This window comes from Nipponia nippon, unplaced genomic scaffold (genome assembly GCF_047370975.1).
Source record: "Nipponia nippon isolate SJK-2023a ecotype South Korea unplaced genomic scaffold, ASM4737097v1 scaffold_2, whole genome shotgun sequence".
Classification (NCBI taxonomy): Eukaryota; Metazoa; Chordata; class Aves; order Pelecaniformes; family Threskiornithidae; genus Nipponia; species Nipponia nippon.
In genome coordinates this window covers 3,495,462-3,522,798 of record NW_028262336.1, presented here as the reverse complement: position 1 = coordinate 3,522,798, position 27,337 = coordinate 3,495,462, and the positions used below count along the sequence as shown (strand labels likewise).

General features: G+C 47.9%; 1 protein-coding gene, 1 long non-coding RNA gene and 1 pseudogene across 5 annotated transcripts in view; all 3 read right to left on the bottom strand.

The window, feature by feature from the left end:
- Window positions 1-8,701, bottom strand: part of GSK3B (glycogen synthase kinase 3 beta) — a 158,344-nt gene extending 149,643 nt beyond the window's left edge. The window contains exon 1 of one of the 4 annotated variants that reach the window (XM_087756413.1): window positions 7,050-8,701. In XM_087756413.1, the coding sequence (XP_087612539.1) occupies window positions 7,050-7,137 (88 nt within the window). In that variant the 5' untranslated portion in view covers window positions 7,138-8,701. The remainder of the gene's footprint in view (window positions 1-7,049) is intronic. The other 3 variants (XM_087756415.1, XM_087756414.1, XM_087756416.1) reach the window with 3 other exon arrangements.
- A 2,560-nt stretch (window positions 8,702-11,261) lies between these two features.
- LOC148055614 (uncharacterized) lies at window positions 11,262-22,817 on the bottom strand. The gene is made up of 4 exons (XR_015704831.1): window positions 21,714-22,817; window positions 14,141-14,201; window positions 11,912-13,115; window positions 11,262-11,565 (listed from the first exon to the last, which is right to left on the bottom strand). It is a non-coding gene; the product is annotated as an uncharacterized LOC148055614 (long non-coding RNA).
- A 3,140-nt stretch (window positions 22,818-25,957) lies between these two features.
- On the bottom strand, window positions 25,958-26,624 carry LOC148055613 (uncharacterized; annotated as a pseudogene).
- Window positions 26,625-27,337: the final 713 nt, after the last annotated feature.

Below are 27,337 nucleotides of genomic sequence, written 5' to 3'. Positions count from 1 at the left end.
CTTCAGCTGATAAGGCTAAGCCAGAAAATACCAGGTCCACAACTATGGAGAAGTGGCAATACTCTTGGCAAGGACCTGTGCCATCCCTTCAGAAGGAGCTGTTGCTGTACGGCTTTTGTTTAAAATAAAAAAAAGCCCTCAGTGCTTGACATTGACAAGCTATCTTACCACTCTCCTTTCTTCCATTATAAGACAGACTAGGTGAGAACACAAATTGCCTTAAATGCTTAGATCTACTTCCCGTCTGCAAGAGATAAAAGCGCAGAATGAACTGCTTTGCTTTCTTTCCTTTTCTGAACAACAGAGAAGCCATCTGTGGCAAGAGCACCTAATGAAAAGATTCTTTGATAGCACTGATCATACAAGAAAAATCACTGTCCACTTCTTTTAGAGGGACATCAGTACGACTTCTGGGCATCCGCATTTTTGACAGTTCTCAGAGGGTGATATACAAATGCTTTCAGTAAGGTCTCCAACATGGATTTCTGTTGAAATCATCTCATCTCTCCTACTGTACAGACAGAACAGCACACAGCCGCACTGTTAGAGGATACAGGATTGAGTCGAACACGTGCTGTCTCGTAGACTACACCTAGATAACTGACCATCTCTCTGCGACACGGTAAGCCACTACCAATGGGGGCAGGAGGGACGCTGAAGATTTGGTGAAGGCAGTTCTTCTACCTGTAGTGGTTATTCAAATTGAGTTTCCAAAAACTTCAGGTAGAGCTTCATTTTAGGCTTCTGTTTAATGAGCTACAGCAGTGCTGACCAGGAACACCTCATCTGAGCATGACTATGATGTGATAGCCATTTCTCACAGAGGTGTATCTTGCTACCACGTCTCACACCTTTCTCACCTGAAGACCAGATTGCTGCAATGCATTCGCTATACGGCTACGCTTTAAATCAATTCAAAAAATATAAAGTGGCATATACCATCATGCCTCCAAACTTACATCTTCCCCAATGGCAGTAGGCAGCACTTTGGCAACAATCTCCATCAGATGAGAAGTGCCAAGGGCGTTCCTGGTTTTGCACCTGAAGAGAGGGGGTTTGACCTGTATAGCACTCTGTGGGTTTGAGCCTTTATGTCTGAGGGAGTATCTTTTCTTGCCACATTGTAAAAGCTGTAATTAGCATTTATTTTCAACATACATAAATAAAAGACCATCTATTTGTGCAGCTTACTGAAGGAAGTGCTGACAAGAGAAGATTTTAGATTTTATATGGACTTGGGTCAAAGAAAAATGAGGAGAGCTGTTCTGCGAGGCATTTCAACTTTCTATAAGCTCCTTTTCATAGCTGCTTGACTTTAAGTTTTGTTCGTCTTTCAAGGCTGCACTGGGCTGATGCTCATTAAATTCAGAAAGCAGCCAAGTAACTCCACCAGCCATAGAGCTTCTGCAGGAGACAGCCACTTTAGCACTTCCCACACTAGCTATGGGTGACTAAAAGTCCTCAGAGTAAAGTTAAATTTTAACAAAAACAAAAGGGAGAGAACTCCAGAAAAATGTTCAAGTCTATGGAAATTTCTGGAAACTCAAAGGTAACAGACCTTCCAGTTTAAAACAGGACTCATCAAGTCATTCAAAACACTCCAAAAGCTTGAACCAACAGACTGCAAGTGTTCTCCAACCACCTCGCATATTATTAGCTAATGTGTCCAAATAACTAAGGGGTTTAGCATTAACTCATTTCAGAAAATGCTAGAGCTGGTCACAGCACAAAGCTTTAACTGCAGGCTTTTTGCAGACACAGATACCCTATGGGCTTTCAGAACCTTCTTCACATCACTCATCCATCCAGTTCAAGAAAGAGCATGGGGTGAGGGAACAGCAACAGCCAATATCCCACCGATCTGTGTCATTACGAAGACGTGCAACGAGTAAACTAGGCACCAATATTGGAAAAATCCTTTATCTTCTATCTAAAATAGCGCTTAAAGACATAATACATCAAAATTAAAGAACTCTTGGGGCAGTAGAGGGAAACCCTTCAGCCTGTGGGGTAGTCTTCAGCAATATATGCCAAAGAACTACTTCTTTTCTTATCCCCCAAGAAAAAGATCAGAATACATAAACCACCACCACTCCGTGCTACCTACAAGGCCCTAGCAAGTTAACAGATGAAGCGATACAACAACTTCCAGAGCCAGGATGTATACAGGCAAGGAACATACTCCATAAGCCATACGGGTTTCCACAGCTGCGTAAACAGGTGAACAAGATGGTTAAAATATTGCTAAGAAAGACAAAAGGTGAATCAAGTGATAATACAATAGGGGATCACCTCCAGAAGCAGTGAAGGGAAGAGGACACGTGCAGAACAGTGACGGAACGAGAAGAAAAGGTTGAGGATAAACCCCAATATGTCTTACAAGAAAAAAAAAACAAAACAACACACCAACCAAACCACCAACCCACAGAAATAAGATGTGGGGGACACAGCAGAATAATTAGTCAAAATATCATCTGACAGGTTCCACTGGCAGGCCTCACTTTTTTATTAGTTATTTTTCTGCTCAACTATCCCTAATGACATGAATAAAGAGAAAATAGTTTGGCAGTGTTAGAATTAAGTACAGCAGACAGCTGTTTTATTCCTTTTCAGACTGCAAGGCATGACTGTGAGGCACTATAGCATGAGGCACTTTTCACTGTAGCGCACGTGGTCATTAACTGACCCCGTTAGTGCAATTTTTTCAAGTTTCGGCATGAGGAAAGCTGTTCACCCAGCAGCAGTCAGAAAGCTGGACAGGGCTAGGATCTGCAACGACCAGACACAACGCTCAGCAGGCTTCTGGAAGGGAGTGATCTTCCGCTCTCCAGCAAGGAGAGCAGGATGGGCGGCTTCCAGCTGCAGAAACCAATTAGGCAGAAACTGCTATCAAAGCAATAGAGAGGGCCCTACCCTAACTGGGTTGAGAAACAGAAGGTGGCATTATCTCAGTCGTTTTGCCAGTTTCAACAGCCCCACTCATTCCTTCTCGCTGAAGTTGCCCAGAGTGCTCTTTTCCAAGGCTCCTTCTACACACCTACCTGGACATCGCACAGTATTAAAATTAAACCATCACCTAGACGCCACATGCTGCCTAAAAAGCAGCCACTTTTATGTCCTGGCTTGTGGAGTGGCTACTGACAGAGCACCAAACTCCTAGACTTTATTCCTTCATGAACCACTTTTTAAAGAGCCCGTTACACTAATGAAAGATGCATCACGCTCAAATGCCAGCAGTAGTACCACGTGTGAACAGTACACAGCAATCGGTTTAGCAAGCTATTGTGCTTTCGGGAGATTAGACGGTACAAAAAACAGTGACTCTAAGAAGAAAAGAAAAACTTTAACAAAAACCAAGTTTGGCACCACTGTAGCATTCTTCCAGAGAGTCCAAAATGAATTATTACAAGATTGTCCTTTAGATTTTGCAACCAAGAGCGTGTGTACAACATCAGAATTAGCTAAAGCAAATAAAATTGCCTTCCTCACCCTCCAAGTTAACAAATTCTGCATAACCAATTACAGAGCCATGACACCCGCACATGGAGCAAGAAACTCTTTATGGTAGGCATTAGCCACATTATTTACTGCAGACCAACAAGATAATTGGCTACAGTTACAGTAAGTACTGCTGCCTACAAAGACTTGGTGTTACTTGAAACACTTATTTTCCAGAAGCTCAGGGAAGGGGGGGAAAATAAAAAAAAAAAAAAAAAAAAAAAATCAATTCCACAGTCATTAGATGAAAATTCTCAAACTGCAAACTTCAAGACTTCTATTTTTATACAGATATTTTTGGTCATGTGTTGCATGACTACCCTTTATATTTCAGGATTATTTTTGTCCCATTTGGGAAACAACGTACATCTGGAAGCAATGCAAGAACAACTAGGTGAAGAACAAAAGAAAGCTTCAAGCTCATACCTCTTCTCTTATACTATAACCAGCAGGTTGATAGTATGAGCAAGTGGAAAATTGGAAGCTCAGCTCCCTCCTGTTGAGGGGCACGCACTTTTTTGTGCGGGGAAAGCCTACAAACCCAGCAATACAGACCTGCACAAAGAATAACCTCCTTAAGAATTACTTCAATGTAGAAATCTATATGGTGGGGTGGAAAGGATGGTGGAGTGATTTCAAAACCACCGAAATATAGAGAAACAAAAAATAGTCAGATTTCAGAAGGTACTCTTGGTTCTGGTATGGCTTGAAAGAGATACAAGAAGACCACAGGGTTCCTACTCTTGCAGAGATGTTAAAACTCTTGTAATGTCTATTACAGAGCGATGAGAGCAGCACACATGAGAAGTCACCTTTCCCAACAGCCAGCGGAGAAGCAGCTGTTGGTCATCTCCCATCCTTTCATTCAAGGCTCAGGCTTTCTTACCAACTTCTGAGAACAAAGTCTCATAAATTAAGTCTAATAAATTACGCAGGGGAGAGACGAAAAATCCTTGCTCACTCTTTCTCCTCCATATACCTTGGAGAGAAGAGCCATCACCGTACAGTTCTAGTACTGCTCCTCCCAGGTAACACAAGGATCAGTGAGCCCTCCTCCACGACTTTATCAATCCTTTCCTCATCGCTTGGATCCATCCTTCCTAGATAACTGTTGCAGTGCTCAGTCAGGAGCAGCAATAGCTGCAGAGCCACCAGAGCAAGAGTGACTTCATCATTTAATTTCGCCGCTACTCTGAGCTTACAAGTAAAAGCAAAGAGGTTGACATCAAACAAGTCACGTTTTGTTCCCTAATGACTCGGAAAAGAGCTGCATCAAGACAGAGGTACTAAAGATGTCTGAGAGACTCTGAAGATACCAATCCATCAATTTTCACCTACCCCACAAGGACTCTTTTGTCCCAGCTTTCACTGAAAAGGGCTCAGAATGTAACTAAGTATCAGTCTGTAAATATACAGCAAATTGAAAGAGCCGAAGGGTTCACCACACAAGTGATTTTTTTTCCCCCCCCAAGCACTCAACACTGGTAATAGATAACTTGCTACATCATGCCATAAGATGCTACCAAAACTCATGAGAACCAGAAAAATATAACCCTTTTTGACACCTAGGAATTTTTCTCTCTTACAAAGCAAAAAAAAAAAAAAAAAAAAAGTTAACCTCCTAGGCTGTCTTACATGGATGGATTAACTGAAAATATAAACTGCATTTCCCACAGAGTCCTTGTACGTGGCTCTCTTGCTTTGTTCTGACATTTTTTTCCAGACAGCAGAAGGACCAGGAGCACATGACTAGAGCGACTGGGGGGGTTATCACAAGTGCGTGTGCTTTATGCTACGGCCTTTGTTTCTCCCTCAGTGTTATACACTTGGGATTCAATCATATTTGCAAACTTGTTAGTCTGCATCAGTTAGCACCCTCTTCACAGGCAAGCATCTGTCTAGTCTTTGACCTCAAATAAACGGGAAAGGAGCATCAATGACCTTTCAAGAATCAAGCTGTAGCGCTTGAATAAGACAAATTTAGTTGCTGAGCACGACGGGTCTAGGTCTTGCTTGGTTTAGACAGCCACCTGCAGAAATACTGATCAACAAGACCTGCTTCCTATTCCACACGCGCATAAAGTAAATCAATAAATTAAAATGGAGTCGCCCACAGTTTTTCCCCGTACAAATCAAGAATCCTGGAAAAATGCTAATGCTGGACCTGATCAAACATATGCTCTTACGCTGCTAATATATGCACCCCTGTTTTTTGAAGTGCTGCAGGCACGCTGATCATGCAGATACAAGGTAGACTACGGACCCCAAGCCAAATGCTTTCTTCAAGGCTTCGACCGCAGCGGAAGACATTTCTGTGCAGAAAAACGCCAGACTTTCTGATCTGTCAAAAAGCTCACAATCTCATATCGCTTTGGCATGAAACGCATAAAATGATGTGAGAGAGAGAGAGGCACGCATGCACACAGAGAGCCATGTCAGGTGTGGCTGTATGCAAGTATCAAATAGATCAATTGAATGGTAACGCATATCAAGCATTCCGGGTCCCATAAAGATGCCACCCTGCGTTTCCGTAAGAAAAAGGAAAATATCTCTGAAAACTACGCTATTAACGTGAACCTGGAAGAGCGATTTAGTTGTTAATAAGAACATATTCAAATCAGGGGTTAAGAAATTCCTTATTATAAGCATATAGCCAATCTTTAGCAACTCAGAACAGGGCCTTTTTCCGTTCGCACTGTGCATTTGTTCAGATTTAATACATTTTTTTAATTTACATAAACCAGCTAATCCCATAAGCTAGAGTATGAAGGATGGGCGCATATTAAACACAATTTCCAACATGCCTGTGCAGAATAAAGCACAGGCCTCATTCTTAAAAATATTCCTCTGATCAGAAAACTGGAAAAGGCATGCCAAGCTTGAAATAACTACTCCACAGGCTCACACGTCAAAATAACCATTTTCTTATCCCCTCTATTGAGCGTTTTACTACAGCCTGGAGGATATTAGAGAGAGACAGCTTTTGTAAGCCCCCCTCCCTTTTTTTTTTTTTTTTTTTTTAATGGGCTGGACTAAAAGGTGCTCACACCCGATCTACGGGGGCATGGAAAAATCTTCCAAGCTCTCTCCTTCAGAAACAGGAGTGCTTAAAAACACATAATGAACCTGAATGTCACGGCCATACCTGCGTGCCCGCAATTTGCTTCCTCCTTTCGGGGTGGGGGGGGATAAAAAGGAAATACAGGCTATGGAGCGCCCAATCCGTTTCACAAAGGGGAGAAAAAAAAAAAAAAAAAAAAAAAGGGCTTTTTAATTAGCCGGAGAGGCCGCTTACAACGCTGGCAGCGATCAGAGGCTGGGGACAAACCCACCGGGGTTTTTTTTTTGTCCGGCAGGCCCCAAACGAAGCGGCGGCGTGCGCCTATTCAAGGTTAATGGTGGGGGGGAAGGGGAGAGAAAGGAGCTGCCTCAGCCGGGGCCGCTCGATCCCTCGGCCTGGGCGAAGGCAGGCGGGGGGGAAGCCCCGGCAGGGCCAGACAGACAGACAGACACCCCCCCCACCCCCCCGCGCCGGGCGGCGGGATACTCACGGCTAACTTTCATGCTGCCGAAGGCCGAGGGCTGCTGCACCGGCTTGCAGCTCTCCGCGAAGGAGGTGGTCCTGGGCCGCCCGGACATGGTCTCCCGCTCCTGCTCTGCCCCGATCACCTCTCTCTTCCTGCCTTTCCCCTCCGCCTCGCCCCGGCGGCTCGGCGGGCCCGCCTGCCGCTCCCTCGCTCGCTCAGCTGGAGGAGACGGGCGGGACGCGCCACATGAAACGCCGGGCCCCCCCCTTCCCCCCCCCGGGGAAGCCCCCTCCCCTCTCGGTCTCTGTCGCGCTCTTCGCCCGGCGGCGGCGGCGGCTGCTGCTGCTGTTTCTTCCTCCTCCTCCTCCTCACGCCGCCCGGTTCTCACAAAACCATCCTTCCCGGCAGCGCCGGTGGGTCCGAGAGACGCCTCCGCCCAGTCCGCAGCCCCCCCGGCGCCGCTCCCGCTCCCGGCCCCGAGCGAGGGGGGTTTGCTAGGCCTCGCTGCCCCCACCCTGGGCGCCAGTCACATGGGGCGGAGGCTCAGGGCCCGGCTCCTCCGATCCCGCCGCCGGGCTTCTCTTTTTTTATTTTTCCTTTTTTTTTTTTCTTCTTTTTCTTCCTCCTCTGCCTTCCCCCTCCCCTCTCCTCTCCTTCCCCCTCGCCTCTGAGGGAGGCGGCAGAGAACGGGACTATTTTTTCCTCGGCGGAGGGATCTCGGGGCTCCCGGATCCGCCGACAGGAGGTGATGCGACGGCTCGCAAGGGGATCCGGCAGGGGCGGTGGGATCCGCGGCGGGCGGAGTAGAGGTGAAGCGGCCCGGGCGGCCTCGCTCGCTCGCTCGCTGAGGCGTCTCAGTGCGGCGCTGAGGCGGCGGCTCCGGCGCGGCTCCTCATTGCGCCCGCAGGGGCAGCTGGCGGCGGCTCAGGCTGGGGACGCTGCACTGCGGGCGGCGGCCGGCGGTGGCGGCGCAGGCCATGACGGCGGCGGCTCCCCGGCTCCTCCTCAGCCGGCTTCAGAGCGCTGGCGGCGGCGGTTGCTGCTGCTTCCCCGGGCGTCCAAGGCACATGGGACTCGCCCGCCCGGCTGAAGCCTCCTGCCGCTCCCTCCCGGCGCCGGCTGCCTCTCGCCGGGCCCCCCTCCCCGTTTCTGCCGATCGGTCCCTTTGTCCCCGCTGCTGCCTCCGCTGCGTGCCGGGCTCCTGCTGCTGCGCTCTGTGTGTGCGCCAAAGCCGCGCAGCCGCCTATGCCCGTCGCCGCCCTACGCTGCGGAACGGCCCTAAGCACCTTCTGTGAATACCCAGCCGACGAGCCCGACGCACTCGCTAGCCCCCAGCCCGAGGCCCTTACGGAAACATCCGAGCCGCCTCGGGACCAATCCCGAGGCCGATAGGGAAATGCCCGTAACGGGTCGTAACCAATCACGGGCGCAGACGAGTCTCCCCGAAGCGAAACGGCGACCCAATCGGAAAACGCCGCCGCCGCCCTAGCAGCGCGGTCGGGGAGCCAATCGGGAGGAACGCTCTCTTCCGGATATTTCCGGGCCAACCCGAAGGGAGCCGAAGCGGGAGAGCCAATCAGACGGCGCGCTGCCGCCGTCACACAGCCCTGGGACGGTTTCAAGCCGCAGCCCGAGGCGGAGAACGAGCGCGGGCTGCGATTGGCTGGCGGCGATGAGGCGGCCCGAAGACGCAATCCAGCTCTCCGCCACGGACCAATCCCGAAACTCGGAGCCGCGGGCAGCGCCCGCTCCCGTTGGGCCACGGCCGCTCACCTTTATGACCTCACCGGGCGCATGCTCAGTGCGGCGCGAAGGGCGGGCCCGAGGGCACAGGGCGGCGGCCGCCGCCCTGTGCCCTCGGGCCCGCCCTTCGCGCCTGAGGGGAGGCTCCGAGGCCTGGCCCAGCCTGGAGCAAGGTCACTTGAGCAGTGCAGAGCCGAGAAAGAAACCCTGCCCGAACGCCCCAAAATAACGAGTTTTATGCCTAAAACCGTCAGGGACTAAGTTCCCGTGGGCCTGCCCACGGTCCCTCGTCAAGCTGTGGAAGACAATGACGTAGAACTGGCCGTTGCTACCGCGTGCAGTGTCGTCTGTGGGCCTTTAGTGGGAAAAGTCGGACGCTGTGGGAAAGGGGTAGCGACGTGGTGAGGTGACTTGGTAAAGAAATGCGACAGTGGGATGCTGGAAGTCGCAGAGGTGGCACGTGAAGTGATGGTGAACCTATTTTACAGAAACATGAGCTGAGCAAGGGGGAAAGAAAATGAAGACTCTATTAGAAAGTTCTCCCAATTCAGCTGTTACCAGCAAGGCCTTCTTACAGAAAACACAATTTGTATTAAAGCCACCAAAACGGCCCTCGTATCCACATCTCGGTGCGACCGCGAGTGGATTTTGCTTGGCCCTGGCCAGAGTCCCAGGCGCTGTTCTGGAAGAGCCCATACTTCTTCAGGGCTCTGAAGCATCCCTGAGGGCATCAGTTCCCAGCCCTGGCAAAGCAGGCGCTGGAGTACCGCTCCCTGCTGTGACCTCAGTAAAATTACTCGGCAGACCTCAGCAAAAATTGAGCACCACTTGCTAATGCCATTAAAAAAAAAAAAAAAAAGTGTTCTTGCCGGAATAGTTTATACCACAAACAAAATAACTTGGACTACCAGAAGCACTTTTTGCCAGTGTTAGAGTCTAACTAAGAGCTGCTGCTTTCTTTTCAAGGCATCAAAATATTGCCAGATTTTTTTTTTTTTAAACTTTTTTTTTTTCGCCCCAGTCCCATTCTGAACCACATTTCTATGTGAGCAAAGACCTGGCCAAAGGCAGCTAAAATTTATCCTTTACAAGAGCTGTTTTCCAAAGCAGAAAACAAACCCAGTCTCTCAAAATGGTCCTGTTCAGCAGTTCGCTCGCCCCGGGGTGGTTGGTTTGCTGGAAATCTTTTTTCCTGTCTGATAAATGAAGAATGGTTTTACCTGCTACAAAGGAGCTGGGATTGTTTAAGGTTTGATTCATCATGAGCTACCTGTGCAGCTCTGTACAGCTGGAAACCTGACAGCCGAGAGTGGTGTGCCCTAACAAGGACTAAAAGAGACAGTCTGAAATCCCAGTACTGGAGTGGTACTGCAGCCACCCCAAACCGCCCTACCGTACTCATCATTCCAGCCCCGCTCCGAGACACCACTGTGTTGAACGTTGCTGAGGCACGGTCTCAGTAAGCTGCCAACCATGAAAATGACATTTTCTCTCCTGTTCTGGTAGAGCTGTTGACCCCAGCCATGACTGTTTGTCAAAAGTTAGGGCTACAGATTGGATTCGTTCCCTGAAGAGCACTCTTACATAAAAAGAAAAAGTAAATATGCAACTAGGCAGTGTCCAGCTCTCCCCTACCTGAAATGCAGCACCAGACATTCCAGTCATGAGCCTGAAATGATTTTTTTGGCCTTAAGCACCAAAATGCCAACGCAAATCGCATTTTCGTATTTTCTGACAAAGTTCTTTCCAAAGACTACGCAAACAGGAGAACAGACTTCAGAGAGACAGTCAAGCCTTGTTAGTTGAAAAAGTTGGCTGTCTGAAAAATAGCAGGTAGGGGAGGGTGAGCTCTTTGCTTTAGCGTTGGTTGGTACTCATAATAGGAGTCAATAAAAATCGGACCAATGCATAATACACACTGACAGTGTCCGTTTGAAAAACGTCCCTTAAAGCTTTGTGGCGAGTCTGCAACCTGATAATACAAATGGGAAACCAACTTCATTCCCTTACAGAGAACAAGGCTACCTCAGGAAAACGGCTTTATGCTTGTCCTCCTGTATATGGTATAGCCCTTCCCTAAAATCACCCCGTTTCCTCTTCAGTACCAAAACAATCCATATCAAACCCAAAACTCTCGGTTACTGCTAATCTCGCTTTTGTGAATGCCAAGCCCATCCATCCACTGGGGGAATGCACACTACAGAAATGCCAGCTGCTCTATTTCCTATTAGGCAATCCTGCCCACACTTCCAAGTAATAATTAACCAACCAACTCTCCAAAGCCTGTCCGTTCATGTCGTAGTGTCTTCCCATCTACCAGGAAACCACGCAAGTGTGCTTAAAGGAGGATTATTATTTATTTGAAGGGATGGGAAGCTATAAAGTGTCTCGAATTTCTGTTAGTCTTTTCATAGATTCTTTCTTTAGCTAAGACTGCTCTCAGAAAAACCCTAAACACACGATAAGGGCATCTGTTAAGCTTTCATCCTCGATTTCAAAAATGGACTGACAATTAAAATCGTCTGGGAGAATCATGAGTGAGCTAGTTGCTTTTTTAGACTGAAAGATTCTCTTCTGACAACATTGCAAAGTTCATATTTATTTTTGGCCCCTTGGCTGATGAAATGACCTCCCTTTAGAATCTGCCAATATAAATAGAATTGACTTTTTAATGATCAGTTTTCACAAGCAAGAATAATCCAGTGTCTCAGGCATTAATATTCTTCCAGATCTGGGTGCAAGGGGCAGTTTTACAGCTGCTGTGTTTCTGTAACATCCAAGTTCCCAGGGAGGCTGCCTGAAAATACAAAGCATCCGATAGAAATTACCGAAGTGTTCTCTCTCTGAAATGCCATAAGGTGGCAGTGAATTGGAAAATTGGTACTATTCCGGGGTAGAACAAAGCTTTAAGGAGCTCAGTAGAAGGGGAGGGGAGGCTTTTTTGTTTGTTTAGAGATTTTCATTTGTCTATTTGCATTTCATGTATCACCATAAACTTCAAATCCAGTCATCTTAATCAGACGCTGAATAGGTCTGCTCCACCATGCACCAGTAGACATGTTCCTGCACAGGGAACTCCCGCTTTTCCTTTCTCCTTTGCTTCGTTTTCAGGAGATCAGCAGGAAGATTTTCTGTTTGCTTACCTTGCAGCTCTTCCTGGGTTATTCCACCAGAACCCGCGGTGAGAGGGCTGCCTCCGCTAGCCTGATAAGGTTGCAATCCGTCAAGGCTGTTTTGAACTTTGTTACGCTAGTGAATCAAAACGATATTAATGGATCAACCAGTCTTGCATCTAATTCCTTAATATTGCCAAGGGAATTATCCATGGAACAATTGAGTGAGATATTGTAATGGCTTGTCTCTTGTTTGATTGGCATGGGCAAACGCAATGGTTATGGTTGAACTTTAACTTTTCTTTTTTTTTCCAGTGGAAAATCAGAGATTGTAAGAGTAACAAATTTACTGACTGCTCGGGCGTTAATGATTGGACAATAAATCCTGAAAAGTGGTTTTGATTTTTGTCCCAGAACAAAATCCAAAGAAATCTATCTTTAGAATGTACCAGTTGCATTTATTTTTCTAAGCAGGACAGAAGTTTTTAATCCTGAGAACCCGGCATTTTGCAATGATTTCCTGTCACAAAACATGTCATCACTCACAATTGCTTCAGAGAACAGCTGATGTTTTGCTGATCTGGATGTGCGTGGGTGCACCTAGGCCTTGCAAGACTCCAGGTAAGTTCGCCAAAGCCAATAGAGCCAAGTGGTCCAAACAGTTTAATGTAACAGGAGCTATGGACATCTTCTGTTTCCCAATTTTGCAGCGCAGTCAAACAAGCAGAGACGCCGAATACAGGTTCATGGCAACATTGCGACACACGGAAAACATCAGTGACTCACTAAGCAGGCAAATGCGTCCTGCTGTGGAAGTCCTCCCCGCTGATGTGCTGCACAGGTTTAAGGTTGGTCTTATCCACTGGCTCTTGAAAGAGGCATCAGGTTTCCCGCTGTGCCGGGAGAACGTCTTGTTCAGTTGGACAGTCTCCCTTGCTCCAGCATTTGTCTGACCACACCTTCTTCATAAATAACCCTGGAAAACCAGTGTCCAGAGCCAGAGAAGCTCCGTCAGTCTAATGAGCCTCTGACAAGTCCTCCAGACATTTGTTTTCTGGAAAGCAAAAATTATGCCCATTTCCTCAGGAGTTTGAAAGGGTTCAAATCTCGAAAATTATTGGGCTCTTCTGTGTGTATCATCTCCCTCACATTAGATTCAGTCAAGCAGCCCAAGACTGATGGCCATTTGCTTTCTATTTGTATTTTCCCGTGCTGTCAGCAGGTCGGTCTGTTCCTGAAAAAGGCATACCAAGGAGCAGAAGGGTCATTCTTACGGCAGGAAATTAAAACGACCCCGTTCCCCAGAGTTTACTGGGGCTCTCGTACTGCAGTTTTGGTGGATGGGCCCATAAATGTCCCATGCTCACTATTTCCCTGCCTCCCCAATTGACTTCCAAACTGGCCGTTGAGGAGACTTTCTAAATAAGCAGAGTTAAAGCCAGCCTGATCCCTGAGGCCTTCAGTGCATTCAAGAATATCTTGTAGGGCTAGGAAGCCTTAGCACTGCTCTTTAGCTGGGTCTTGGTAGACATATGGGAGAGGCGTGGGCAGGGGAGAAGACCCAGGCTGGGTTTCCAAGCTGTCACAGTGACCTAGAAGTTGTACAGGGAGCCAAGCACAACAGCCAGCAGAGAAGATTTTTCTCCACTTCTTCCTTCAGACAGCTGGGGGATGTTGCACCAGGATGATGAGGTTTACTGTGCCTTCTCACAAATACAGGAAGAGGATTCGCTAGTTCCTGTTGAAATAGTTTTCTGAAAGAAAGCATTGCATGCAGTGCAAGGTGCCAACAGAAGGAGAAAGGGCCGTTGGGAATAGATGTCTGCCTCATCAAAGAAGCAAAGAAAGCAACGACACGCCTGGTGGAGCCTGCCTGGGATGCTGTCCTCGCCGCAAGAGCTCCCCTCAGACCGAAATTACCATCCTTAGCTGCAACGAAATGCTCATCCAGCTCTTGCTGCTGCAGCTGCTTTTACCCTGACTGAAAATAACTGCATGGGTACAGGTCTCCCCAGGACAGCCAGCTCCCTGGGGGAGAAAGGGGACAATAGTGCTTGGTGGGTTAGAGCCATTCTTGATATCCACAAGGCAAACTGGGGAGGGTGGGGGGGGGGGGGTATAATACACTCCTGTCTGCAGAGAGGAATGATTGCTCTGCAATATGCAACGTATAGCAAAATGGTTGAATAGAGCTATGAAACCTTGGTCTTTCTACATACGTCAGCCACAGTAGTGCACTTGCACTGTCGTATGTCTTACCTATGAAATGGGGGTCTTTAGTTTGCAGCCCAGAATTAAAGGCGGTGATTCTCCTCAGAACCTGGGAGAAAAGGCACAGTTAATTATGAAGTGGCCAAAAATGTTACAGGATTTTCATTTTGTTCATTGGGTTTTTGCCAAGCACTCTAATTGATTTAATGATCCCTATCCCTGGCTGCTCACTAATCACCATCGCAGGCTACTTCCCTCATCTTTGGCTTGCAAATGGTTACTAATTGTTGCAGCATCTTGCATTGTACATCTGGTGTTGACAGCTGTCGTTCCCTGAGATGGAGAGACAGCTGTTTTTAAAAGGAGAGCTCTCTCCCAAATCTCTAAAACATCTGGGAAAATGTGGCATTGAAACTGAGTTATCAAATATAACAATTTAGCAAATATGTGGACAGGCTAGAGGGCCTGCAAACACAAAGCTTAAAAACAGGCACAGGAATCGGAACAGAAAAGATTCACAGCTGTGCCTTTAAAACACGAGTCCTGGGTGTTTCCCATTAAAAATGCCTATTTCCCCTAATTCCCTGTTGACTGCTTGACATGGCAAAATCTTTTACACTCTGCACAACAGAGCACACCTCCTAATTTGATCAGACTAACAAGCCATGTTGCTTTTGCTTCAGCCTATTAGATGTAATTCAAAAGCCTTTCTATAAGGCAGGATTCAGGATCAGGCAGCAAGATCTAACTGGCTGGAGACAAGAAACCAGTAGCATGAAAGCACCAAAAAGCCCTAGAAATCAATGGAAACAATTGCATTCCTTAAAAAAAAAAAAAATCTTTTCCAGAATCTCATTTCCTCCAGAACATTTTGTGACCGTGATTGTTACAAGCAACCTATTATTTTTTTCCTCCCTGTTTATTTTGTGTATTTAACAGCACTGAGCGTACAGTCCATTGTTTTGCTAATGGTCAGCAAAGCTTATCTCATGATCTCGCCCAGCCGCTATCGCTAACATGCTGTTCTGCAAGACTTGGATGAGCACTCGTCTCTGACCCTACGAGAGGCTGCAAGCCAGCAGCAAGAGCAAAGCTGAACTCAACAGGCAACAATGAGTAGGCATGCAAGGACGCAGAAAGGAAATGGGTGAGCTCAAACAAGGTTAGCGTGACTGGAGCAGCAGTCACTCCAAAAGACCCCTGAGAAAAGAGCCTACAAGCAGAAAAAGCCTGGTAGGATTAACAACGGCTTTTTATAAAGGAGTCATTTCAGGACATCTGACTTAAGGGAAGTGCTACATTTATTTATTTTTAATTGGACTGGATTTAAGCCATATCAAGCTGATGATGCCATTCTGAGTTCAAAGTTATATTCTCTTTGCCTCATAGCGCGGGAGCAAAGGGACAATGCAATTAACGGGAAAGGTGGCACTTTCAAAAGCAGTAGAAGGAAGTATTTTTAAATTAAACAGTTATTGCATATGCCGGGTTCTTAAAGTAGGAGTTTTTTTCTAGTCACTGGAAGGTGAGAGACTTCTCCAGGAGATGATTCAAGTTCTCAAGTGGGGTTGCTCTTAAACTTCACCTAGAGGAGCCTCTCTTTTCTCCACACCTATGGAAGGACCCCAGAAATACCTGCCTAGTGAGGGGGCCCAGGGATAAGAAGCCTCCCACTAGGTGACAGGAAGATAGTTATATTTCTAACTGGACTCTGAAAGTCACTGGTGCAGTGTATCACTGATGGGCAAATACCTGGATAATACTGACCACTGAAGTAGGTAGTACTAACCCCCCTTTTTTTTTTCATACGAAGCATGCTGTTTGAATTCAAATTGCTCTCTGTCTCTATAGAGATGGATACGTAGCCACCTGCCAAGTATGGAAAGGCTTATAAAACACTCTGAAATATCTCGCCCTGACCACCATCAGGAACAAGATATTGGACCTAGAAACCAGGGGCTGAGCTGTTTGATATTCAAGGATCGTATCCTCCAAGCTCAAGAGTGTTCATCCTGTCAAGAAGAAAATCAAGCAAAGGTGGCAGGAGGCACGCATGGATGAACAAGGAGGTCCTGACTAAACTCTGACATAAAAAGGAAATGTACAAAAGGTGGAAGCAGAGGTAGGTGACCCAGGAGGAATCCTTACTGGTAAGAGTGTCCTTCAGCAATCCCAGGGCCCTGAGCAGGGGCCCCAAAAATGCTGAAGGAGCTGGCTAATGTCGTTGCAAAGCCACTCTTTGAAAGATCATGGCAATCAGGAAAGGTTCCTGAGACCTAGAAGAAAGCAAATGTCATTCCTATCTTGAAGAAGGGCAAGAAGGAGGATCTGGGAAACTACAGTCCAGTCGGTCTCACCTCAATCTCCGAAAAGGCGATGGAACAAGAAATCATGGAAACCATTTCCAGACACATGAAGAACAAGAAGGTGGTTGGGTCTAGTCAGCATGGGTTTACAAAGGGGGAATCAGGCTTAACCAACCTGACAGCCTTCCACAGCGAGATGACTGGCTTGGTGAATGAGAGGAGAGCAGCGGATGTCTTTTGCCTTGACTTTAGTAAGGCTTTTGACACTGTCTCCCATAACATCCCCATAGACAAGCTGACAAAATATGGGTTAGATAAGTGGACAGTGAGGTGGATCAAAAAATGGCCAAATGGCCGGACCCAGAGCATCGTGGGCAGTGGCACAAAGTCCAGCTAGAGGCCAGTCACTAGTGGGATATCCTGTTACTAGGACTTGTCCTGTTTAACATCTTCATTAATGATCTGGATGATGAGGCAGAGTACACCTTTGGCAAATTTACTGATTATACAAAGCTGGGAGGAGCTGATACACCAGACAGTGTGCTGCCATCTGGAGCAACCTGGACAGGCTGGGGAATTGGGCAGAGAGGAATCTCATGAAGTTCAACAAAGGGAAATGCAAATTCCTGCACCTGGGGAGGAATAACCCCATGCACCAGTACATGCTGAGGGCTCTGCAGAGAAGGACCTGAGGGGTTCTGGTGGACATCAAGCTGGCCATGAGCCAGCAGTGTGCCCTCGCAGCGAAGGTGGCCAGCAACATCCTGGGCTGCATTAGGAAAAGCGTTGTCAGCAGGTCAAGGGAAGTGATCTTTCCCCTCTACTCAGCACTGGTGAGGCCACACCTGGAGTCCTGTGCCCTGTTCTGGGCTCCCCAGTACAAGACAGACGTGGACTTACCAGAGTCAGTGCAGCAAACGGCCACAAAGATGATTAAGGGACTGGAGCATCTCTCGTGTGAGAGAAGTCACAGAGCTGGCGCTGTTCAGCCGAGAGAAGAGAAGGCTCAGGGGGATCTCATCAATATGTATAAATACCTGGTGGGATGGAATGAAGAAGAAGGAGATGGGCCCTTCTCCTTGGTAACCACTGACAGGACAAGAAGGAGTAGGCACTATTTAAAACACATGAAACTCCACCTGAACACAAGAAAACACTTTTTTTACTGCGGGGGTGATCAAAGACTGGAGTAGATTGGCCAAAGAGGTTATGGAGTCTCCATCTCTGGAAATATTCAACAGCCAACTGGACACGGTCCTGGACAACCGGCTCCAGCTGACCCTCCTTGAGCAAGGGGGGTTGGACTAGATGATCTCCAGAGGTCCCTTCCATCCTCCACAATCCTGTGATGATTCTGTGACCTGCTACAGCAGTTCATGGTGTCCTATATGCTGTCAGTTCTTAGGCATTTCACTGATTTTTTTTCCTTGAGGTAATTATAGACATTACTGGTGTAATTAATTACACTGAATGCATATACCTCTGAGGATGAGGTGGTTATGGAGATACCTGAACTTAATAAAATAGACAGAGGAATTGTCCACAAACAAAATACAGGAACTGGGAATCATCATTCGTGACTCTGAGGTCCTTATTCAGCAGAATAAGCAAGGTGCAGGGAGATGGAGGCTGACAGAGTGCACAGGGCAGGGGTGGATGAGAAGTGGGAGATGAGTGACTTATGACAGCCACTGCTGAGCACGGTGCATAAGAATTTCAGTTTTATTTCCCAGTCTATGGCAACCAATACAGCATGGGCTGGGCTGTTTGCGTGGTGGTCGTAAAATTAAAGCCCTAACACTGTATCAAAACACGGCGCCAAGCAGGGACAATTAAATCAGAGGCAGTATTTTCAAGCTGAGCACCCAGAAAATGGAGAAAACACAATGACTGCCTGGGAAAAGTCTGATTTAAATGAGCACCCAAGAACTCTGAAGCAGATGCAGTTCTCCAGGACAGCAGTCCACAGGCTGAACCATGAGCGTGTCCTTTCTCCAGCCGTGTTCCCAGTCTCTTCCACAGCATGGTCCTGGTATATTTTATGCATTGAGGCAGGATCCCAGTAAGAAAAAGTACACAATCATGTCATTAACGTCTGTCTTGCAAGAGAAGATTAGAGAAACATTTGTCAAGAATGGTCTAGGAATAATTGATCCTGCTTTGGGACAAAGAGTTTTCCACAAAGTCATACATGCCAAAATTAAGCCAAATTAAATTTGCACAAATTGTTTTCATTCCAGCCTTCCCTAACTTCTGAATGCTTGATTTCAGAGCCTTTTTGGCACAGATTACAGTGTGCTGCTTTTTAGCATCCTGGTTGATTTCTTTTAAAGCCAACTCAACCTAGCAAGGATACCATGATATGCATATCCACAAGGTTCATCAACAACCTTGTAACAGGTCCCCCACAGGGACATCTTCCAGGGACTGGCACGGGCAACCCCGGTGACTGTGCCCTCTCCCACTAATCAAGGTAAGGGTGGCAGTAGCAACAGATCACTGTGCTGCTGGCCCACATCAGAGGCTTGCCTTTCAAATCCACATACTGGCAGCAGATGAGATGAGAGTCTCAGGACACCTGGGTTCCCTTCCAAGCTGTGGAGAGCAATGTGTGCCACCAGGAGCTTTTTGCTTGTTTCCATCCATGTTCTCTCCAGCCCTGTTTTTTCCAGACCCTTGAAAACAAACAGCTCTTTCACCATCTCCTCTGCTCCCTGCCCCACCATTGTCAAGTCAGGATCTCTCCTCTCCCGCCTCCTGCCTTCACTAATTGCATCCCACCTCAAGTCACACCCTTACCCTACCTCTGTCCCCCTCCCAGTCACCTGGCTTGTCCTGCCATCACACCTTTTTCACCTCTGCTCTCTCCTCTACTCCCTTGCCTTATTTTTTGCCCAACAGCTGCTCCCAGACCCTGAATCCTTGGTGGTTTAATCCTTTTCTCTATCCACATTCCTATTCTTTGTTGGTTCAGAAAATAAAGCTCCCCATCATCCCTCCTCTGCCCCGGTCACACCATCTTTTCCTCTTCCACCACCTCTTTCCCCAGCTATTCCAGCCCCAGTCACAGCAGGTTTTTCAACCAGATTTACAGCTTTTCTCCCATGACTGGCTCTCACAACTGCTTCTTCTGCCATGCTGCTTCATTGCCAGTATGGTGGTCATCACCTTTATGAGAGAAACCCTGCTTTGCTCTCAGCTCAGTGCACCCTCCTGCAATGGTAGCTGCAACGACTCGCAGGTGGGGTGGGCTTGGCCACCACCTGTGGACAGCCCAGGTGCAGGGTGCTCTAGCAGCCACAAGGAGATGGAGCATACTCAGCCAGGGGGGAGTCTCCAGGGGTGATTTGGGGATGGCTTTTTGTCCACTATATGCTAAGAAGCCTCCACAGATCTGTGTGGCCTGTGATTTTTTGAAGTCCAGTTTGGATGGGTTTTGTCAAGACCCATAGAAGCTAGAGTTCCAGTTTGTATGGTGTGAGGGAGATGAAGTGTCTCAGACAAAAAACTAACAGACATACTTGAAATGGGGAAAATGCATTTTTGTTAGCCTTGTTCTGGAAAATTACCTGAATCACTTTCATTTTAACTTTCCAGAACACTCAGCATGAAAATTTCGGTATACTGCTTAAGCTTTAAGAAAATGATAAGCAAGTGAGTCCAAGATATTTTTATGGGACGTGCTGTCCAGTCTTAATATGTGGGGGATATTATCCATCCCTGTGCAGAGGGATGTTAACTGTTAGATAATGCAATCATAAAGTATTTCACTTTCATTTTTGTTTTTCTCCTTTCCATTCTCACCAATTATCAAAATCGGATAATTGCTGCATACTCTGGGCCTCTAGCATTTTACTCTTCGTTGGAGACCTTTTTGCTGCAGGACAAACTCCTCATTATCTTGAACATCCGCTGAATTAACTGATTCCATTGGCTACTGCCGAGTTATTAAAATAGTGGTATTAAACTGGAGACTTAAGTCATAAGCAGTGTTAAAGGAGCAATCTGCTCGAGCAGCTGAATTAGTCCAAGCAACATCCTTCCCAGCACAGTGTCGTGGACTTCTCTTACACTGATCACTTTGTTTTGCAAAGATGATATTCAGGTTTATTAAACGAATTAATGGTATCTTGGGCTTGGGCATGCTTGCTGAGTTGCTGAAAAATGCCACAAGGTTTATGTTACAGGTGGAAGTCACTGTGCTCTTTCCAACGGACACAGCCATCAGTGGGACAGCTACTGCTGCCCAAATGGCATGAACAAATCAAGGTCTTTTATCTGTTTTGGTCAGCCCAGCATTTCCTTTATACTCTGCAGGTAGGTTGCAAACTTGCAAAAACCAATGAGACAGCGGAAATTTCACTGTCATGAAAGCACGTCTCTCAACACTCCTAGGCATGTTGTGGCAGAACAAAGCTGTGACCTGTTCTTTCATCTGCCACCCTAAGGGTAGGAAGATCCTTAAAAGTCAATGGTGTCTCATGTATGACTGTGCATTAGAACAGCCTAAACTGGTCACGGAGGGAAATTATTTTATAATAATCCTGTAAAAGGAGAGACAAAAAAAAAATCTCGGTTGCTCTGCTGTTAGCGGCACGGAGCTTGGCACCAATCTTGAAACCCGATGAATAATTTTTGAAACAGTATTGTTCCTAGATTTCCAGTTGTACCGGAAGGTAGGTGGTCAGCGCAAACCCTACCTTACCTCCCACTGCTGCTGCAAGATTGATGCTGTCTGGATCAGGGGGAGGATAGCCCAATTCTGCAAAATAAATAGGCCCCTGCTGTGTCCAGCATAGAGGCGTTGTCTCTCCTTGTAGGACTGTGGCCTCTTGCAGCCCAGGGTCTGATTGCGCAGCAGGGCACTCATTTTTCCCAAGGGAAAGCTGCAAGAGGAATTTTTTTATTTAAGCGCTTTACCAGACGTATCTCACATGCTTGTGGGGTTGTTTCTAATGCTGTCATTATCTAGAAAAATCTCCACTTAGTGGTAGAAATCTCGTACTTGCTTCAGCAGATGCTGGAATTGCTGATGGTGAGCGGGGTTCTTGGCTCTTTCTAATCTATGATTGTCAAATTCCAATTATTCCAGACCAGTGGGGTGATCCTGAGAAACTGGGATGTTTCCCCTTTGTGTAAGGACACAAATATATGCAAGAGCACGCACAGAAATATGATTCGATTCACTAAAACCAGCTGTTGTGAACAAACAATCCACATACAGCAAATACTGATTACCAGACAGCGAAAACATCGGTCTCCACTGTTGGTATCCCAGTTTGTTGCCTGAACTCCTTCCTCGGCCTCTCACTTACTTTTTCTGGAGTATGTTTTGGATTCTCACTGAGGTCCAAGACTGACTGGCTGCAGAAGTTATGAGGGCCCAGCTGGGACCATCAGCTCTCTTTCTCCTGTTCTTTGATGGGTTGACCTGTCTCGCAGGTCTTCCTGGTGAAGCCTTTTTTTGCAAACATATATTGAAGAAGCCGTGATGTATCTCAGGGAGGTGGCCTTGTCTTCACTTGAATGAGAGATGCCAGTGAGACAGAGAAGAGACTGTGGTTTTCCGCTTGGAGATGAGCACAACAGTCAGTAGAAGAGAGAAGGCTCTTGACTCCCAAGTCTTCTTGAGTAAATTAGACCCCGCATCATCCTTGGGTACTCTGTTGTTGGGTTTGTCTGCTTTAAAGGCTAAATTCAGATGCCCTCAAGCAGCTGTTGCTGAAGGCAGTGGGGGCTGAGAGCTTTTTTCTATCAGAGGGTGGAATTTAGCCCAAAGTTGTCATACTGTGGCACAGCAGGGACGCAGTAATGCCGGGCTTCCAGGAACGGGAGAGCCTGCCTCCCCCATTGGCTGCAGCACGCTGATATCAGGTATTAGGAGAACTAGGAGAAAGACCTTGCCATTGGAGAGTTGTGAAGAATGGATTGCAGAAGCAGGAGAGCACTAAATGTGGTTTTGTTACTGGTATGAAAAAGGCTGTAATTGTGAGAAAATGAGCTGATATTTGCAAAAGCATAATCCACCATCAAATGAAAGATTCACCTGTCAGAGGAAAGGAAGTCTTTATCCAGCACCTGTATTGGGGAAATTGTTAAAAATAACCAACCAAAGACCAGCTGCTTTCAAACAAGGGCTTGAATTTGCTGTAATCATGTACAGAGTATCCCACTGTTCATGGCTCTGCCTAGCACTGCTGTAAATTCAAGGTGCGATTGCATCAGCTAATATTATTCCAGCAGTTCTCTTTGGTTTGAAATATCGTCCAAGTCATTTGGGTTAGATACGAGATGTAATTGCCTGGAAACCAGCACGCAACTCCAGAAGGGTGCCCTGCTAGTTATAGTCACCTTGTCCAACAAAATGCCCATGCTATTCCTGTGTCGGATAATGTCATCAGGACACTGCGCAGGGCGTGCCTTCATTTTCCCTTCCTATGGGCCCCTTGAGAGGTACCAGGGGCTTCCTAAGGAACTCGGGTCCTTACGGATTTCCTAAGCCATGGGAAGCTCCAAGAAGCAAAAGGTCTTCAGGGTTTCTGCACCTGCCAGGTGCAGATGCACCTCTCAGCACTTGCAGGAGGTGTGTTGGGAGGCAACATGGATGGACAGGCCCTACTCTGTGAGTATATTAAGATACTGCTGTTAAACCTAGCACCCAATGGGTGCTGGGAACCCCATGTCCATTGCAAACTTGTAGAGAAAATGTCGAGTTCCTGCTGACCCACAGGAAATTTGCCTACTTCTGGCCTGCCTTTCTGATGTCCTAACTACTAACAAGTATTTCTTCTCATGCGCTTTTCAAAAGGTGAGCACGACCCTGTTCTAGCATCTCGCCGAACTCTTTACAGCCTCCTCTGCAGCTGGAGGCAGGGAGCAGCGCATACAGCCGTCCTCCCATTGCTGCAAGGGGAAGAATATGACCTGGTAGCGATGAAACCAGGGCTCTCCCTCAATGCCTCCCTGCAGACTGAAAGAGGGGCAGGTATGAGCAGCTAGAGCAAACTGAAATTAGACAGTCTTTTCTCTGAGTAGACCAGGGATCCTGGGAAGAAAAGGCCACATTCTTCACTGGCATGTAAGAAGACAGTAGGTTAGAGAATGAGGAGGAAGAACAGCTACTAACTAGAAGACAGCATTGGCATGAGAACAAGTAGATAAAAATAGGCTATGAAAAAATGTGGGCTGCAAATCAGAAACAAGTTTCCTTCTGTCAGAGTGAGGTTCTGGAATAACCTGCCAAGAAAATTCCCAATGACTCTTAAGACGGACTGTGATAAATTAACAAGAGGGACTTTATGACTCAGTGCTTGTCATAGCTAGGGAATATGATGATGACTAGGAGATCCCTTCTAGCCCTGCATTCCTGTTGGTATGATAACAGAGGAATCCGTGTAGGGCGCAGTAAATGCTGAATCACTGAGTGCTTTATATAGCTGCCTGGCAGGACAAAGTCCCTCGCACCCATCCTGTCTGCAAGAAGCTCCAGGACAAAAAAAAAAAAAATAAAAATCCTTATGTAAATGATTGTGCTCTGGCAGCACAAAGCATAAAGCTACAGATGCCTGAGTTAGAAGAAAACCAGCTGGTTTTCAGGCTCCTCTACACAGGGGAAAGGTGGTGGCGTGGGCATGAAAGCAAGAGACCTCACTGTAAATACTGAGAGGTACACGCTCTGAGGTGAACGCACTCCAGCAGCTTTGATACACCATTTTAATGTGGGAAAGAAACTCAGTGCTTGGAACCATGCGGAGGTATCCCATGCACTAGCTCAGCCAGGTGCGTGCAGGGATCGTTTCCACAGGGCATGATCGTAGAATGTAGCAGAAAGGTCCTGCAATTACCATCAACTGCTAAAACATCCAGAGTTCTCCTGCCAGCCCAGGATCCACAACTCTTTTGATGGTGTTTTCTCCTTTCTCCTAGGAGTCCCCCAAGGATGAGATCACTTTCTGCAGCACAAGGCCAGCAATTTGGATGCAGCTTACACTGATGCGTTTGATGCCTTGCAGCTGGACATCTACAGCTCTGCTGCCCTGGCTCTAAGAGCAGAGCTTGGGGTAACAGCAGCAGCTGCAGTTTCAGTAGTACATAGCTAGAGGTAGAGGCCGAGTAGAAGGCACACATGAAAAACTGGATAAGGTAAGAGACAGGCCTGGTTTCTGGGCTCAGGAGAGTAACATTGCTCAGGAGGGGAGCACTTCTTCACAGCCCTCATGGCTGTTGAACTTGAGGAAGGCTTTTCTGGAGCTTCTTCCAGAGCTGTGGAGGTCATGTACAGCTGTGGATGCTCCCTCACCACCTCAAAACCTGCTGCACAGGCTACTTGGAGACCTAGGGCCCCTGACTGCTGCGCCCCACTGTGCCACAAGAATGTCCCTGCACAGATGTGGTACCACTGTACAGCCACCATCTCCACGGGTCGCACAGTCTGGTTACTTGGGCCAAGGGCATCTCTGGGTTTTCCCTCTTGCAGTACTTTCAAATAGTCATTATTTCTAATAACTGCCCCTGGTACCAAAGCTCAGAGTGAGAGGTTCCCCGCAGAGCACCGCTGCTAACACCAACACAAGGCAGTGGGGAAACTTCCACAACAACAGTCAGCACTCTTCTCCCAGAGAGCCTGGCTTAATCCTCCTCTGCCGTAGCTAACAAAGCTCTTTTTTATTTTCCCTTTTATTTTTTTTTTTAAACCAGGCTGCTGAATAACAATCAAGATCAATTTTGTTATTTCCTAAACAGTGGCAAGCTGACAGGGTAACAGAGGCAGGCTGAGCGATGGCAGGTGGTTGTGGCACAAGAGCCTCAAGGCTCCCTGCCTTCCTGGCTCTTGCCAAGGCCCAGCAACCAGGCATATGGAGACATGTCACACCAGCTCTGACGTGACCCTTTCTAAACAGCCATCAGCAAGGAAAGGGCACAGAGGTGCTGGTGCACCGCTGGGGTCAGGGGGAGCAGGCAGAGGCTGCAGAGCTTTTGAACAGAAGAGCAGGATCTGTAAATGAGCCCGCGGGCAGGGAAAGGCCACTCAGTGGAGCATCTCCTACCGCACTGGGTATAGCAGGGCTCAAGAATGCTGGCTGAGGTGGACTCGTCATCTCTTCCTATGGTTTGCAGACAGCAGCAGGAGTCACGGAGCTGGAGCCTGCAGAGGTGCACTGACAGCAGGGGAAGGAAGGCTTGGAAACGTGGTTCAGGAAGCTAAAAACATTCAAAGGACCTCATCAGCATTAACTGCTGTGGCTGCCCCGTGTGTCATTGGAAGAGGCAACCTCTCTGCTGGCAAATAGTGCCTGGATGGGGACAGGGTGCTGGGATAAGGTGTACAGGATTGCCAAGGGCTGCTCTGTTGCTCCTGGGTCACAGGAGTCTCTCGCATGTCTTGAAGTGCCCTGAGTACCTCACCTGGGAGCAGGCAGGGGACCTTCTTCCAGTCACTTACCTTTCATTTCAATTTCTGTAAGATGAAACTTTCACAGAATCATAGAATCATTCAGGTTGGAAAAGACCCTTAAGATCATCGAGTCCAACCGTTAACCCAGCACTGCCCAGCCCACCACTAAACCATGTCCCTAAGCACCACATCCACCCATCTTTTAAATACCTCCAGGGATGGGGACTCAACCACGTCCCTGGGCAGCCTGTGCCAGTGCCTGACAGCCCTTTCAGTGAAGAAGTTTTTCCTAATATCCAACCTAAACTTCCCCTGGTGCAACTTGAGGCCGTTTCCTCTTGTCCTATCGCTTGTTACTTGGGAGAAGAGACCGACCCCCACCTGGCTACAGCCTCCTTTCAGGCAGTTGCGGAGAGCAATAAGGTCTCCCCTCAGCCTCCTCTTCTCCAGGCTGAGCACCCCCAGCTCCCTCAGCCGCTCCTCATCAGACTTGTGCTCCAGACCCTTCACCAGCTTCATTGCCCTACTCTGGAGATCTGCAGCACATCCATGCCCTTCTTGGAGTGAGGGGCCCAAACTGAACACAGTACTCGAGGCGCGGCCTCACCAGTGCTGAGTACAGGGGGATGATCCCTGCCCTGGTCCTGCTGGCCACACTATTCCTGATACAAGCCAGGATGCTGTTGGCCACCTTAGTAGGTGCATCCACATGATGTGCAGTTTTCAGTTCGTGGCTGCTGGCCACCGGACAGAAAAGCAATTGCCCCCAATTCCAACGACGAGTTTCCAAACAAACCATAGGTTCAAAGTCCTCTGGAGGGTTTTTCTGCATTCACTAGTGGATTTTAAGTTAATTTTTATATCAGCTGCTTCCAGGTGGCTTCATGGTTGATTGTTTCCTATGCCCGTGCTGCAATATTTCCTAGCCCCAAAGTGCTACTCTAAACATGCTGGGGAGAAACCAGCCCCGATTTGGAAAAGTGGCTTTGCCCCATATTTAACAGGGTGTCCCAGCCACCCCCCCGTCCCACCCGTTGTCCCAGCGTGGGGATGCCGTGGGACGCGCTGCCCGGGGCACTCGAGGTTTGGTGCGCACCCGATGTGGCAGCAGCAGCCCCTGCTGCGAGCTCTGCAAAACTGCAGGCGCCTTCTCCCCAGCCCCGGGGAGGGAAGGCGGTGGGGAAAGACCCACCCGAGTCCCCCCTGCAGGACCCCCTACCCCGTGGGGTCTCCCCGCTGGCACCCCCGCTCCGCCGACACGCTCCGGCCCGTTGAATGAATGATGGCTATAAATAAATCACCGGCCGCTGCGTGCTCGCAGGGTGCTCCCGCTCCCCTGGGGCCAGGCCGTAGGGTGCTGCTTCAGTCTGGCACAGGATGGATTCAGATTATAAAAACCGCTTTTTGGGGATGCCCAAGAAAGTCATGCGGAGGGGCACGCTGCCGCATCCCTGTGCTGACCTCCCCCTGCGCCGCCCCTACCCACCTCCTGCTTCTTCAGCATCCCTCCACGCCAGCAAGGGCTGCGCTGGCAGCCTTCCCCTC